At 37.8% G+C, this 16,921-nt stretch overlaps 1 protein-coding gene across 3 annotated transcripts in view; it reads right to left on the bottom strand.

Moving 5' to 3' along the window:
- Positions 1-16,921, bottom strand: part of LOC137043384 (latent-transforming growth factor beta-binding protein 4) — a 116,981-nt gene that overhangs the window by 24,647 nt on the left and 75,413 nt on the right. For 2 of the 3 annotated variants that reach the window (XM_067419648.1, XM_067419650.1), the window contains 14 exons: positions 13,855-13,977; positions 11,865-12,029; positions 11,043-11,465; positions 10,292-10,399; positions 6,965-7,093; positions 5,923-6,048; positions 5,691-5,810; positions 5,189-5,308; positions 4,808-4,927; positions 4,601-4,720; positions 4,394-4,513; positions 4,193-4,312; positions 2,566-2,685; positions 630-749 (listed from right to left, as the gene is read on the bottom strand). In XM_067419648.1, coding sequence (XP_067275749.1) covers positions 630-749; positions 2,566-2,685; positions 4,193-4,312; positions 4,394-4,513; positions 4,601-4,720; positions 4,808-4,927; positions 5,189-5,308; positions 5,691-5,810; positions 5,923-6,048; positions 6,965-7,093; positions 10,292-10,399; positions 11,043-11,465; positions 11,865-12,029; positions 13,855-13,977 — 2,034 coding nt within the window. The remainder of the gene's footprint in view (positions 1-629; positions 750-2,565; positions 2,686-4,192; positions 4,313-4,393; positions 4,514-4,600; positions 4,721-4,807; positions 4,928-5,188; positions 5,309-5,690; positions 5,811-5,922; positions 6,049-6,964; positions 7,094-10,291; positions 10,400-11,042; positions 11,466-11,864; positions 12,030-13,854; positions 13,978-16,921) is intronic. The other variant, XM_067419649.1, reaches the window with a different exon arrangement.

Raw genomic sequence — 16,921 nt, 5'->3', positions numbered from 1 at the left:
ACTTCTTGCACATTTGAGATTTCTGACATTAGTTTTTGCTGAACTTTAGACACATTCAAAATGCATATTCTGTAAAGCTGCTTTAATATGATATATATTGTGAAAAGCTCTATACAGATAAATGTGACTTGACTTTTGGAGAAAGGGCCTGTTTCCACCTCAGAATAAAAACATATAGAGTTGCAATTATATCTTGCAATATAATTCTGGCAATTTAAGCACTTTGGTCAACTTGTGTTGTTTAACTAATAAATGTGCTATAGAAATAAAAGTTGATTGATAATAAGTAGGGGTTTAACGATTCGTTTAACACCGATTCGATTCGTATCACGATTTGAGGTTGTCGATACGATTAAAGGACGATATTGGTTCATTTAGAACGATATGATCCGAAACGATTCAGTGACTTGAAATCGATTCAGTAACTTTTTAGTCAAAAATTTAAATCAGTGTGATTTCAGTCAAATCGAATCGTTGTTAAAACGAATCGTTACACCCCTAATAATAAGTGTGACTGTGTCTCATAGTTGCATGCAGACATAAAGAAAGAAAGAAAGAACCAGTTTCCCTTTATTTTTCTTTTTTTTTTAACATTTTTAACCCAATTCAAAAAATGGTATTTGTGATACCTTGGCAGTGTCCATCCAGAAGCTCAAAGCCCGGCTGACAGGAGACACACTTGAAGGAGCCGACCGAGTTCACACACTCTTTTCCGGGGCACTGAAGCTCATTTTCACACTCGTTCACATCTGGAACAAGGTGAGAAGCTCAAACTCGAAACATTCTCATTTTATGAATGGAAAAACTTGAGGATAAAATCTGTAATGAGCTCTTGTGAAAAACGAGTGCACTTAATTGTACTGAATGTGCACTTGTAGCGTACTTTAAATCTTAAAAGTATATATGTTTTTAAAAACTGCACTTGCAGATAATGTAATTTTAATTAAATAAAATGCCACTTAAGTGAACTTAAAGAGAGTACACTTACATGACTGTTTCTTAACAAACTTAAGTACACATTGCTAAAATATTTAAATACACGACACAAAGGTTCAAAAGAAATGACATTAAAGTATATTTAAGTTTACCATAAATGCTTGTCAGCACATTCATTCAGTACATACATAAGACACTAGAATTAAAATATGTACTAAAGTCCTACTTAAGTGGGTCAAAAACCCTTGTATTATATAAATTTGAATCAATTTGGCATTTAACATTCATTAAGGGTGCATTCACACTTGTCATTAGGGGTGTAACGATTCTTTAAACAACGATTCGATTCGTATCACGATTTGAGGTTGTCGATACGATTAAAGGACGATATTGGTTCATTTAGAACGATATGATCCGAAACGATTCAGTGACTTAAAATCAATTCAGTAACTTTTTAGCCAAAAATTTAAATCAGTGTGACTGTTTTATTTCAGGCGAATCGAATCATTGTTAAAACGAATCGTTACACCCCTACTTGTCATGTTTGGTTCGATTAAAACGAACCCGGTTGCGATTGCTAGTTTATAGGGGTGTAACGATTCGTTTTAACGATATTATATAATTAATATTAATAATATCGTCCTTTAATCGTATCGACAACCTCAAATCGTGATACGAATCAAATCGTTGTTAAACGAATCGTTACACCCCTACTCGTTTAGTGCGGTTCATTTGAACACATGTGAACGCTGCCATCTGAACCCTGGTGCGCAGCAAACAAGCGGACCGAGAGCGCTAAAAAGACGGGTATCGGTCCGCATCCAAATGAACTCTGGTGCAGTTTGATTGATATATGAACGCAACACGGACCAAAGACATGTAAACGGACCAAAAACAGGACGTAATGTCACAAGATGCAACGCTACAGGTCCGCTGATTTGACGACGCGGAAAGATCGGTGTATCCAAAATGAATAACGTACGTTAGAGGGCAAACGTAGAGCAAAGAGGAAGTGCCTCATCAATATTTGGTCCGATGAGCATGTTTCGAAAATGCTAGAAAAAACGCAAAAAAAAGCACACCTGGTTCTTCTCATCAGAGGACCTGTTGCCCATTAGACGGTACAGACGACAGAACGGCCGTCTCTTTTCTGCACAACGGAGGAAATCCTAGAGCTGTTTTGAATGTTTTGAACATTTTATGAGCTCTTCATGAGTTCTCAGCGGGTAAAAATAATGCCATATGTACACGCATAAAATGATGTCCTTTAATCTGGCACACAGCATTGTTTTGAATGTAAGCAGCTCCTACGTCATATAAGCCGACCAATCAGGTTGTGACCACCTCCCTATGCCTTTGGTTCGGTAACTTTAGGTTCGCTGTTAAAAATGCCAGTGTGAACGCTAACGGACCAGGACTATATGTTTTTCTTTTGTTTTTTTTTTGTTCCGGACCAAATGAACCAAACCGAACTACAAGTGTGAATGCACCCTTAGTCTCCAAATACATTTCCATAACAAGTACTCTCTTTAAAAGTATGCTCAAGTGCACTTCTTTTACACAAGGGACTTGTTGAGCTTGAGAATGGTTACTGTAGTAAAGAAATCAGTTCTGTCGTGAAGCTCATACCTGTGCAGATGTTTCCCTCCGGTCTGAATCCATGCCGACACAAACAGCTGTAACTTCCCACGTTATTCTCACAGCGGCCGTTAACACACAGATCGGGAGTCTGACGACACTCATCGATATCTGACACAAATAAACAACCAGTTCATTATACAACAGGCTTCATGCTTTCTCTGCTGGAAACTACAGCTCAGCTCAGGCAAGACTCAGATCATTTTCAGCTGGTCAGAGAAACTCTTGTTTTAGATAGATATCTTTATTAGAAACAAACCAGGACATAATCAGCGACCAAGGAAACTAAAACTGAACAGAGCAGGGAAACAGGAACTAGCAGAAACAAGCAGAATGTCAAAATAAGAGTCAACAGAACAGCGCATGAACCTTTCAATCATACTGACCTGCATTAAGTAACATTATGGCTTATGTCAGAAGAAAATATATTGATTAAGTATGCTGGTCTTTATAATAAATAATCATTTGGTAACACTTTAGTTTAAGGTCCAATTCTCACTATGAACTAGTTGGTTATTATAGTACAGTTATATTATTAATACAGTTATATTACTAGGATATTGTCTGTTTATAAGTATTTGTAAAGCACATATTAATGCCTTAATCTGCATGACCATATTCTACATCACTTAATCACCCAATACCTAAACTAAACAACTACCGCACTAACTTTTCGAGTCAAAGATTTTTAACACAAATTAAAAATAACTTAAAGCTACACGTGTAACTTTTTTGGTTTATTCTTAGCTAAAAAGACTTAGTTCTTTCAAAAATATATGTGCTCATTAATGTATATTTACTTCTTCAAGTAATAAAGTATTCTCGTAAGTTTATAATATGCCATTATAAACTTGTAAGTTTATAATATGTCATTGAAAATACATACAGGTGAGGGGTTCGAATGCCGGTCGCCATGTTGCCCCTCCATCTTGAAAGTACATTAGCCAAAGAGGGACATACCCGTAAATTCAAGCTTCGTCTTTCGCGTTTTAACACTCGATGGCACCGTGTCGAATGTGAAGAGGGGGATTGCCGTGTTAATCTTGGACTAAATCGGCCACCGTAGGAGTTAAAATGAAATTGGAATGAGAGGAACAGAAACTGGATGGTCATATACCTTTTCACCGCTAGATGGGGGAAAATATCACACAGTGTAGCTTTAAAAAAGTATAACAATAAAAATAATAATAATACAAAAAAATTAAATAGAATAGTAATAAAAAATATATTTTAAAACAGTAAGTGTCGGCACTGCCTTACATTTTAAGTTAACTTAGTCAAATTCTAAGTTGTATTAAGTGAAAACGTAAATATTTGAAATTAAATCTGTGAAAGTTATTCTAACGGAAATGTTTAAATTGTGATAGATAATTGCAACAGTATTTTTTTGTATAGTTAGTAGGGGTCAGTTGCATAAACTTAGCCACTAAAACTGTCTTAAGAGCGCATCTGACCAACTAGCAGTTACTTTTGTCTTTTCCAATTCAAATTAGACCGATCTACCATATAACTGTCTTTAAAAAGTTAGGACCAGTTTTGAAGGGGAAAAAACAGATGACTAACTTTTAAGACTAGTCTAAGCAGTTTATGCCACCGGTCACAGATGTGTTGTCCTTACCTGAGCATGCTCCATTTTTAAGACTGAATCCAGGCCTGCAGGAAACACACCTATACGATCCCTGAGAGTTCACACACTCCTGTCCAGGACACTGCAATGGATCTTCACACTCATTCACATCTGCGTCCACACACACACACGATTTACAGTATTCCTTTCAATCCCAGTTTTTCAATACTGCTTTTGTTTGAGCCATCATACCTGTGCAGGAGCCGCCCTGCTGTCTGAAGCCAGTTCTGCACACACACCTGAAGCTGCCAGGTGTGTTTTCACACAGTCCGTTCGAACAAAGAGAAGGCGTCTGACGGCATTCGTCAATATCTGGACAGATAACAACATCCCACTTTCAGGGTCTGTACATACATGTATGTCATGCATTATGGCTTACGGGTTTAAACAAATCGTTACCTGAGCATGCTCCATTCTTAAAGCTAAATCCAGGTCTGCACGACACACACACATATGATCCCTGAGAGTTCACACACTCCTGTCCAGGACACTGCAATGGGTCCTCACACTCATTCACATCTGTAACGTGCAGATCAAGCCACACATAACCATACTTTGCATGTAAATGTATATTATTTAGACTTACAAGCATTTTATTCTTCTTACCCACACAGGTGTTGGCCTTCAGTCTGTATCCGGTTCGACACGAGCATCTGTAGCTGCCTGGTGTGTTTTCACAGCGGCCGTCAGGACACAGCGAGGGAATCCGACGACATTCATCAATATCTGAGCAAAAGAAAGACTTTTTACACGCTAATTGTTACGCTGATAAAACTTAACTAACAACGAACAAAACAAGGAACAGGTGAACATTATCATCAACCAATGAGCCTAAACACATGAGCAAACTCAACACAACCCTGTCAATTATTTCCATAATAAGTATTTCATGCAAAAGTATGCTAAAGTTATCTACTTTTCCACAAGGTAACACAAGATCAGTCTGTAAAAGGAATATTATAGTGATATTTCTGTGCCGGTGGTTACCTGAGCATTGTCCATTGAGCAGATCAAAGCCAGGCTTACAGGAAACACACCTATATGAGCCCTGAGAGTTCACACACTCCTGACCCGGACACCGGAGCGGGTCAACACACTCATCTATGTCTGAGAATGATAAAACACCACATGAAGTATATTTGACTTCAACAATTAAATAAATCTCAGATTTTTTTTTGGGAGACTTAAAAAAAAGAAGAGTGTTTTCTATAGTAAAGTGTCATTTATTCCTGTGATCAATGCTGAATGTATCATCATTACTCCAGTCTTCAGTGTCACATGATCCTTCACTTATCATTTTCATATGAGGATTTGATTCTCAAGAAACATTTCTTAGTATTATCAATGCTAAAACAGTTGTGCTGCGTAAACAAAATCGATTAAATTAATTTCCCCCTAAATAATAATTAGTGCATCCCTAAAACAACTGCTAGAAAGTACAAAACAAACAAAAGTAAGGAAGCATAATGGGTTAAAGGATTTGAATTACCTATGCAGCTGTTCTCCTGTAGCTTGTATCCAGTTCTGCACACACACCTGAAGCTGCCCAGTGTGTTTTCACAGCGCCCGTTAATACAAGGATTGGGCACCTGACGGCACTCATCGAAATCTGTGAAATACATCATGATCTCATACATCATTATATGCACAACATCATAAAAACCATTCTCATTGACATGAAGAGTACAGCCAGCGGGCAGAAAGACGGAAAAGTCTCTTACCGACACACAGGGTCTGCTGGGAGTTGGTCTGGTATCCCGACGGACAAACACAACGGAAGCTGCCCGCCGTATTCTCACACTGTCCCACAGTGCACGGCCTGGGCGTCAGCAGACACTCGTTTATATCTGGAGAGAGAGAGAGAGAGAGAGAGAGAGAGAGAGAGAGAGAGAGAGAGAGAGAGAGAGAGAGAGAGAGAGAGAGAGAGAGAGAGAGAGAGAGAGATGAGATGCTTCGAGCATTTCATGATTTGCAAGTGTGTTGCACGTCACCAAGTAATGCACATGCACACAAAAATGTACACAGTTAAAGATGGGGTAAGTGTTATTACAAAACCATTCTACAAAACGGACTCGGAACGAGTCCAATAACAAACTTGTAGCCAATCAGCAGGTAAGGGGCATGTCTACTATTGATGGTGAGAAGAGAGCATATGCTCCATACGGTGTGGAAATGAACGGTCTTTATCATCGCTGAAGTGAGCCACAATACGATCGCAAATGGACAAACAAGCAATGGACAACATAACACACGAGCATATTCAAGAAAAAGCCAGCATATGTTAGTTCTCGGCTTATGTCCGTCCTGTGTGTCGTGTGTTTTGAATAATAACTTGCTCTGAGTGCGCTCTTCTCACCATTATTATTAGACACGCCCCTTACCTGCTGATTGGCTACAAGTTTGTTTTTGGACTTTGTAAAACGGTTTTGAAATAACACTTACCCCACTTTTAAAGCACTAAAAGACAAATGTAACATCTGCGGAGGAATACAGAGATGAAAAATATATGAGCTGGATGGCCTCTAAGCAATGTCACCCTGACCTTTGACCTTTAAAAGCCTTGGAAGCATCAGTGCGGAACCTTCCATAATGAGATTATTAGTGCGCCATTGAGAATTATCTAAAAGAATGGCAGTGGAAGGAACATTTAATATCAACATTATTTAAAAACCCTTTAGGAGGTAAAATATTTATCTTCAGAGTGTGAGTCTGCAGTTGTGCTTATGTCTTATTAAAGTTGTTCAATAACTCCCAGGTTCATACCTTGGCAGTGGCCTTGATGAGGATTGAGGATATATCCAGTGTTACACACACATGTGTGTCTGCCGCCTGGCAGGTCAATACAGCGACCTGACCCGCACACCTGAGGTCGGGATTCACACACTCGGGCATCTGGGGGAAACACACACAATGAGTCAATATCAGGTCAGTTTGTGGTTATCTAATCAGATTAGCCCTGACTCAATCTCAGAGGTATGCTGTGTTCATAACGTGATGGACATTTATCGGTTCCTCTCCAAACCAAACTCATCGAACAATCAAACTGGATGCAAATGATGAGAAAATTACAGTGCTGTATTCAGCTCTGCATTTTTCAAGGTTGATGGTTTTCAAGGTTTTGAATTTGGCATCACTTCACTCATCCTCAAATCAAAGTTGTCGGTCATTTATATGAGCAGGCCAATGTATTGTGGACGAGTGAGTCTTTGTGCTTATCCAGTGACCATATTGATACCATTATACTGTATTTGTGCTTAAAGGGTAAGTTCACCCAAAAATAAAAATTCGGCCATTCATTTCTCACCCTCTTGTTGTTAGAAAACAGTAAGACGTTTATGCTCAAACAGCATGTAAAAGTGAATTTTGCACAACGAGTCCCCTTTAAAGTTATATTTTTACAAATGTACTTTCAGATATAATATTAATATAAGAAAGGTGATTCTTAACCGACTTAAGCACACTTAAAATACTTTTTAAATCATTGTTTTAATAGTATTTTATCGTGCTTTACAGAAGTACACATATGTTGAGCACATGTAGAGTACTTCGAGAGAATAATTTTAACTGTACTGTGTTATTCGATATGAATATAAATAGTAATATAAATGCAGAGGTGGGTAGTAACGAATTACATTTACTTCGTTACATTTACTTGAGTACATTTTTTGGGTAACTTGTACTTTTAGAGTATATTTAAAAATGTGTACTTTTACTTTTACTCAAGTACATTTCTTGTGAAAAAACTGTACTTTTACTTCGTTACATTCGGTGGCGTTCCTCCGCTACTGTCAATGGTGATAATTAATTATATATTTTAAAATTAGTATGACTTGTTCGCAAGTCTCGCGAAATGTTGGAGAGGCTGCTTCGCGAGAGGTGGATATGCATCACCCGCATAAAATTAGCGCGCGTTTAGTCAGAAGATGATGGCCGAAGCAGAGGGAGATGTGTGTGAGCTACGGCAGATCACCCGTACGTGGCCTCAAGTTCAGCCTGTTTTCAGTCCAAGATGTCAAAAAGAACAGTTTCATAATTTAATGCATGCTGTGTGCACCAAAATGAAATGACATCTCAGCATACAATAATTCCAGCTCCAACCTGAGAAAACAGTGGTAAGTGTAACAATGATGCCTATATTTGAACACTATTAATGTTAATTTGGTAACTATGGGCACTTTTCCTTTATTGTAATACTATTTCACACACTGTCCGAGTGATTTCCTCATATACGCTCTTGTGCAAGCATTGACAAATCATTTGAATCCTCCGAACACACCTCCACAAACAAACGTTCACATCTGCACATTTACATATCTTTTTTTTTTCTCACAAAACGAGCAACCTCATTGGCAAAATGTATCTGAGACAATGTTTTTGCAAACCACAAAATACGTACCAATACACACTGCAGTTTCCAGCAGAAATGAACACTATAGGCAGAAAAACTGCATTTTTTAGTCTATGGTTTGTAAACTAAAACATTTTGAATTTTGCGTCGCAGCTCCATGTTCTGCTTTTCTGATTCACCAGACTTGCTCGATAGCTCAGCTGATACAGGTTTGTATTTGCAATGCGAAAAGCTTGAGAACGAACCCCATGAAGAACGAGTCATGATAAGAGCTCAAAGACGAGTTCCTAACACAAGCTAAAAATACATGGACACAATTTTATTTTTGTCACATTTGCTTTTGTTAACACTTTCGGGTAGGTTTAGTGTGGGTGTACGTTAAAAACACACCGTAACAAAACATGTCAGATTCACGCAAATCTGTTCTGGAAAAAAATAAGCTTTTAGCGCCACCCAGTGGACATTTCACTTTGAAACTGTCGCAATATGTACGTATTGGTACATATTTTGTGGTTTGCAAAAACGTTGCCATAGGTACTGATGAGATCAGGCTAAAAACGAAACAAATTGAATAGCCTAATGTGACATCTTGCATTTATATACACATCCGGACAGACAACAGTCTGCAGTGTATACATAAATTAAAAAATTGGACTGTATTTTTAAGAATGCATATACTTATAAAAATATAAGAACAAAGTATGTTTTAAAAAGAGCTGTGGTTAGCCCAGCACACCATTAATTTACACTGTTTAACCATTAAACACACACACACACACACACATTATATATATATATATATATATATATATATATATATATATATATATATATATATATATATATATATATATATATATATATATGAAATTCAGGGTTTTTTCTTCATATCAATCAGATCGAAAGTAACTAGTAACTAAGTACTTGAGTAGTTTTTTCATTTAATACTTTTTTACTCTTACTCAAGTAACTATTACAATTGTTACTTTTACTTTTACTTGAGTAAATATTTCCGTAAGTACTTGTACTTTTACTTGAGTAAAGATTTTGGCTACTCTACCCACCTCTGTATAAATGAATATAAAAACCTTTCGATAAAAGGTTTTTGGAAATATTACATATTTCCTTAAAGAGTTAGTTCTCCAAAAATGAAAATTGTGTCATTAATTCCTCACCCTCATGTGGTTGGACACCCGTCAGACCTCCACTCATCTTCAGACACAGATGAAGATATTAGTGTTGAAATCCGATGGCTCAGAAAGGCCTTCATTGACACCAATGTCATTTCCTCTCTCAAGACCCATAAAGGCACTAAAGACGTCGATACAAAGCCCATCTCACTACAGCGGCTCTACAATCATTTTATGAGGAGAGGAGAATAGTTTTTGTGCTCAATATTATATTATTTAAAAAAAAAGTTTTGAATGGTTATGAATCAGTGAATCTATTCATGATTCGGATCACCAATGAGCCGTGATTTCAGCAGTTTAACACGCGATCCGAATCATGAATCTGTGTCCTGAGAGAGGAAATGACATTGGTGTCAATGAAGGCCTTTCTGAGCCATCGGATTTCAACACTAATATCTTCATCTGTGTTTTAAAGATGACCAGAGGTCTTGCGGGTGTCGAACAACATTAGGGTAAGTAATTAATGACAGAATAGTGATTTGTGGGTGAACTAACCCTTTAAGTGCTCTTTTTAAAAGTATGCTAAAGTGTACTTCCTCTGCGAGGGCTTACCTGGTCTAGCTGGCGGTGGTCGGGGTGTAGCCGGCAAAGGCAGAGGTCTGACTGGAGATACTGGCTGTCTGTTAACCGAGGGCCGGCTGGTTTGTGTCCGGACAACAGCTGTAAACATTTAAATGGAGTTAAACCTAGAGGTGGACAGTAACTAAGTACACTTTTTGAGTATTTGTACTTAAATTGAGTATTATTCATTCGATGAAACTTTGACTTTAACTTCACTACATTTAAAAGACAAAGGGCACTTTTTACTCCACTACATTTCTATCAAGGTCTTTGAAGTCAAAAGTAATTTCTATAGCAGCTTTGATATTTCAGTTTTTAATAATCCATTCAAGATTAGTTTAGTTGGCATACACTTGATGCATGTCGTATAAAATGTTAAAAATGTAAATGTTTGGGAGAAAGAGCTTTGTAACATTTACATAAGTATTTAAATGAGTTTAAGGTGGTCATATGCTAGAATGTCTTACGGAGCATCACTGACTGACTTAAACCATGATGGCAGAGTGTGCATTTAAACAACACTGCAACAATAGTAAAATAATGTGCTGACATAAAAAAGAAAATGTACTTTTGATTCTTAAGTACTTTTAAAAACAAAAACTTCTGTACTTTTACTTAAGTAAAAATCAGAGTATTATTTGACCAGTAGTACTTTTACTTTTACTCAAGAAATAGAGTTGTGTACTTTGTCCACCAACACAACTGTGTGTTGATAAACAACTCAACACTTGCGGTCACTCACGTGTGATCGCTCTGGCCGGCTGGTTGGTTTCTGTGGCAGCGTTCCCAGGACGGACACCGGAAGGCTGCTGAGGTCTGGCGTTTGTGGTTGGAGAGCCGCCGCCTGTCGACAGGTTTGGATTGGGTTGAGTTATAATGATAAACGAACCGCTCTGTGGATTCGTGTCGGGTTGCTGTGGTCTTGTAGAGATCGCTGGTTGTTGGACTCTGATGGTTTGCGTGTTGGTCGGTTGGATTCTGGACAGCGAGCTTGTCCTGGAGCTATCAGGTTGGGATGCTGCGCCCTGTGTGGACGTGCGGCCGTTTTCGGAGACTAACCGCGGCCCGCCGGTGTCAAGCACCTCGGCTACTCTTTGGTTAAACTTGACAGCTGAAGCCGAATAATGATAGCCCGGTCCAGCAGGACAGATCTCTTTGAAGGCAGCTGTGAACACAAGGTTGGATGTTAGATAGTCTAAAGCAGTTTTTTGTTTCTTAATCGAGCCAGGAATGGGAAGGGTCATCCAGGACAACGCTAGAACCGCAACTTGTGCTATTTAAACGAAGACAGACAAATTGCACAGTAAATTCCATCTCCTTTGATATTCCTCCAGACATTTTCAAAGAAATATTGCTGGTGGTGTGGGTGGGATGGGGTCCTTTAGGAACAGTTGGACTCTGTGTTAAAACCAAATCATGTTGTTTCAATATTCTGTACTAACACACTGCAATGTTCTCAGTGCTGTCATGCATCCTTTTCCCAAACGTATGCAGTAAAGATGTTAATTCAAAATGCAGTTTAAAAGGACAAGTGCATTCTTTGAATGCCTGAAAAGTCTCTTACCTGAGCCGAAGAAAGGGCATAACTCACACTTCTTCCCCCAGGCTTTTCCCACACGACTGCAGCAGCAGATCTGTTTGGTGATGTTCCTCAGGATGGGAAGAGAACAGGAGCCCTGGTTCAGGATACGGAAGCACTGGTCCTTTTCCTCCGAGATCACCTTCTGCGCTACGAGGGGGGAAAACAATGCAGAATATAATTACGGAGGAGGAAAGTTAGGGATAGGAATCGAAACATGCAACATATCGGACATGCAGATACTAACGCATTCATTTATGATGTCTTCATACTGCTTCTTTTAAAGGATAAGTTCACCCAAAAATGAAAATTCGGTCATTACTCACCCTCATGCCCTTCCAAACCTGTATGACTTTGTTTTTTCTGTGGAGTGCAAAAGCAGGAGTTTAGAGGAATGTTCACGCTGCTCTTTTCCATACAATGAAAGCATAACCATAAAGGTATCAAAAATATATGTTATATATAATCTATACCTGAAGCCATACCCACTTCACTTTAGAACATTTTTGGAAATATTTTACATTAAAAAATATATTTGTGTTGCTTATTTTTTTTCTAAATCAATGACATTTTCATAAATAAAATTAATTGTTTTGCAGTATAGTTGAATTTTAAAAATGAAGAGTGCTTTTTTGACCCAATTTAGTACATCTTTATATGTAATTTCAGAATTAAATTTTTTGAGCTTTTTTTTCTTTTTCTCACAATTGTGAGATATAAAGTCAGAATTACCTTTTTGTGTCTTTATTCTATGGCAGAAACAAGCTTTCATACCTTACTACATTAAAGGACTTAAAATGAAAGCTTTTAATTTGACGTTTTTACTTAAAAGTGTACATGAGTGTATTAAGAAACAGTCATGAGAGTGTATCTCTTTAAGTGCATTTAAGCATTATTTTATTTCATTAATATTATATTATCTGCAAGTATATATATATAATTTTAAGATTTGAATTACACTATAAGTGCACATTCAATACAATTAAGCAAATGTATTTTTCACAAGGTTATAGCTTAATGTGAGTAACAGACATAATCCGGCAGATGCCAACATTTTCAGTGAAAAATGTCTTTATTATTTGCCTGCTCATCACACAAAGTTATTGTATGGCTTAGAATATAGTGCACAACTTATACTGTGAATCGCTATCTATTTTCATTGCATGGAAAAGAGCAGCTTGGACATTCTGTAAAACATCTCCTTTTGTGTTCCACAGAAGAAAGAAGGATATATGGGTTTGGAATGATGTGAGTAAATTATTATTTTGCAAACTATTCCTTTAAGTTTGTTGCGTTTGTTATGGACGTCATATTTACGCACATCTAGCAGAACAAAACAGCCCCAATGGAATAAAGATTTCTGCTGCTCATTCTACATTGACATCATTCTTTACACTTTTGGCGCTTCGATTGGTTCAGCAGCACAAACAAAGTTTAAAGTAGAGCCAGGCATACAATAATCAGCCACAGAGCCACTGGAAATGACATACAGATCAGCTTGAGCAAATCACTGCATAATGTAGTACATACACACAGCAGGCATACACTTACCTGACAGACAAACATGCTCAGAGTCTCAAGAAGGCTTGACAAGATTCAGACAAGAAGAAAACTTGATTAAAATAGAGTCACAGAATTTCCCAAATGCACAAACTCAGGCAGAAAGAGGCAGCTCCCAGTCGATGGGAAAACACGGAGCGATCAGGATAGGCCTCGATTTAAGGATGCAGATAGAGCCAACAGGCATCTCTCAAGCAGAGCCAAGTAATGCCTTCTGGAATAGACAGCAACGCAGCGCCACACAGCCAAAACCTTCACTCATTTGCATTCACATTTAGTGTGTTTTTGAGACTCGTGATGTGTTAGTATTGGCCTGCATGTGTATGACTGAGGGCTGTAGCTGTGTGGCGTGGCTGTCCTGCCATATTCCCACCGCAGGTCTCCTCTCCGTAGTGTCCGACAGTCCCGTACTTACAGATGCAGATCCCATGAGAGGCGTCCAATAAGTAGCTCTCTTTGCAGATGCAACTGTAGCTCCCTCGGGTGTTTACACAGTTCCCGTTTTCACAGAAACCCGGCTGCAAACACTCGTTAATATCTACACCAGAGGAGGAAACATGACGGTCATGACCTGATTTGTTGGTGCGTATGAATTCCCTTGTGAAAAAAAGATGTGCACTTGTTGTGTACCTCAAGTATATATTTTAAAAGGTTAATATATTATCAATGAAATAAAATAATGGCCACTTAAGTGCACTTAAATAGAGTATAATTGGACACACTTAAAGGGTTAGTTCACCCAAAAATGAAATTGATGTCTAATCATTGATCAATACGCTGATTCATAACCGTTTGAATAGGGATGTTTGATTCCAGGTTTTTTGGAGTCGACTCCGATTCCCGACTCCCACTATGAGAGTCTATGGAATCGACTCCTCCATTTACTTCACATCAAAACAGGGTAAGAAATCAGAAAAAATATATATTTAATATATAATGTTATATATTTAAATTATTTCCCCCCTGACACAAGGTCCTAAAAATCCTCTTATTAAAACTGCACACTTTTAGCGTGGCCGTCCAAATTAGTCCAGTTTAGCGATGACTTAAGTAGCTGTCATGTTTCTGGATCTATTGCCAATATTTTACATAGGAAAAGTCACGAAAAAAGATGTGATTGTCGAGTGATGGCGCTAAACGCAAATGATCATTGTCTTAAAAAATGATTTAAAGATACTAGCCTATACATAAAAAAATGCACACTATTAATGCGTTTCTTCTTGATGTCAGAAGTTTTATGATTTATGGTTAGTTTATTGACGTTAACCATGGGAAACCAAATCTATTAAACTAAAGCTAGCATGGAGGAAGCCTATAATTACAAACTAAAGTCGCTGTGATTGTTTTCTATTTCTAAAGTAAGCACTCAAATAAATGTGTGTGACAAAGTTTCTGCGGCAGCTCTCTGACGCGGTGTATTACGTCAGTGTATTACCTCGCGGGCCGCGGCTCGCTTAATTTATTTCTTATTTCTTTAGATGAGAGATTCAGTAAACGAGCGATTTCGGACACACAACAGAGTCGACACCGAGAGTCGATTCCTGTACTGGAGTCGACCCCGACTCTGGGACTATTCAGAGTCGAGGAATCGACTCTTTTGGAGTCGACTCCCCATCACTACGTTTGAATCTTTATTTGAGGTTTGAAAACAAATGCGGAAGAGAAGACAATGCTGAATAAAGTCGTAGTTTTTGTTATTTTTGGACCCAAATGTATTTTGGATGCTTCAAGAGACTCTAATTAACCCACTGATGTCTCATATGGACTACTGTGATGATGTTTTTATTCCCTTTCTGGACATGGACAGTATAGTGTGCATTCACTTAGATACGCTCTCGGACTAAATATAAAATATCTTAAACTGTGTGTGAAGATGAACGGAGGTCTTACGGGTGTGGAATGACATTAGGGTGAGGAGTTAATGACAGACATTTCCTTTTTGGATGAACTAACCCTTTAAACACGGTAAAGCTGATCCGACACGGGGCAACTTTTTGAGCAATGTTTCTAAAAGATGTTACTGTGGGCTTTTCCCATTGGGAATGGGCAACACATTTCTCTTTGGATATCCAGAAATATGTTATCCATTCTTAATGGGAAAAGCCCACAGTAACATCTTTTAGAAACATTGCCCGGCAACATTGCTCAAAAAGTTGCCCTGTGTCAGATCAGCTTAGGTTTTACTTATACTTTAATAACTACACTTATTTTGATGTGTTGACCTAACGCACATGTAAAGTACTTGATTTTAATTTTTGTAGTGTGTTATTTTCATATTACATGTAAAGTTTGTATTTTTTTTTAAATGTTCTAATCATTATACAACTTCATCATTATAAATGTGTAATTATATACAGTCCTACTTAAGCGGGTCAAAAAATAACTTAAGTACAACTAATTGGATTAAATAAAAAATTAAACTGTAATCCATTTTCTAATTGTAAATTAGTAATTAAGTGTTCAAAGTCATCCAAAAACAGTACATCCAGTTTGTATATTTTTGGCAATAAAGTTTAAACACAATAAAAGGATCTAGAATGTAAATTGCTGAAGAAAATGTGAGGAGCAAAAATGTGCAAAACCCGGCACCTGGTTGCTAGGGTGTTTCTATGCTGTTGGTAGGTTGTTGATAAGGTGTTCTATACGGTTGCTAGGTGGTTGCTTGGGTGTTCTGGATAGTTGATATGGTATTGCTAGACAGTTGCTAGTTGTCCCAGATGATTATCATGGAGTTTTATAGTTTTTAACATTAGCATGCTTAGCACATAGCTAGGCGATGCTAACATGATTTTGCATGTTGTTAGCATGATGCTAATCATTGATCCTTTTAATAATTAGTTACTAACTTTGTAACATTTTTAACACTTAGCTAATCGCTATTAGCATGTCATTATTCACTGCTAGGGTACTCTGTATGGTTGCTAAGGTGTGACTTGGCAGCTGCTAATGATGATATTTCAAAGGCTGCTTGCCAGTATGAATGATATAAACCAAATGCAATCCCTCTATCCCATTCATTCAAACCCTCTTTGGGTTTGGGTTGCTAGGGTGCTCGACAATGGTTGCTAGGGGATGGCTATACAGTTAGCAGATTAAACTAATATATCTGCACAAATCAAAAGAGCCAAAGCCTCTATGATGTTCATTTATATCACTTTTATCTGTTTTTCAATGGAAGTCAATGGGGTGGTTGCTAGGGTGCTGTAACTGGTTGCTAGGGTGTGGCTATGAAGATTTTAGGTCATTATTGGTTTCTTGATATGATAAGTCCCATGTGTGGGATGTTACGCGCCAAAGTTTTGTATGGAAAGATAATTATTAAGTATGCAAGCAAGAGATCAATAGAGACGCTCTGCCTACAGCGAGCACCGCTAATTATGAAATTACATATTAAATGAGTCAAAAAAACGTTCTTAAGTTCAACTAACTGTATTTACTGTTAATTTAAGCTGTAAATAACATGCATTTAACATTACATTCAC

The sequence above is a fragment of the Pseudorasbora parva genome, chromosome 16, assembly GCF_024679245.1.
Source record: "Pseudorasbora parva isolate DD20220531a chromosome 16, ASM2467924v1, whole genome shotgun sequence".
NCBI classification, from domain to species: Eukaryota; Metazoa; Chordata; class Actinopteri; order Cypriniformes; family Gobionidae; genus Pseudorasbora; species Pseudorasbora parva.
Note: the sequence above shows the minus strand (reverse complement) of the source record. Positions and strands in the feature narration are given on the sequence as shown.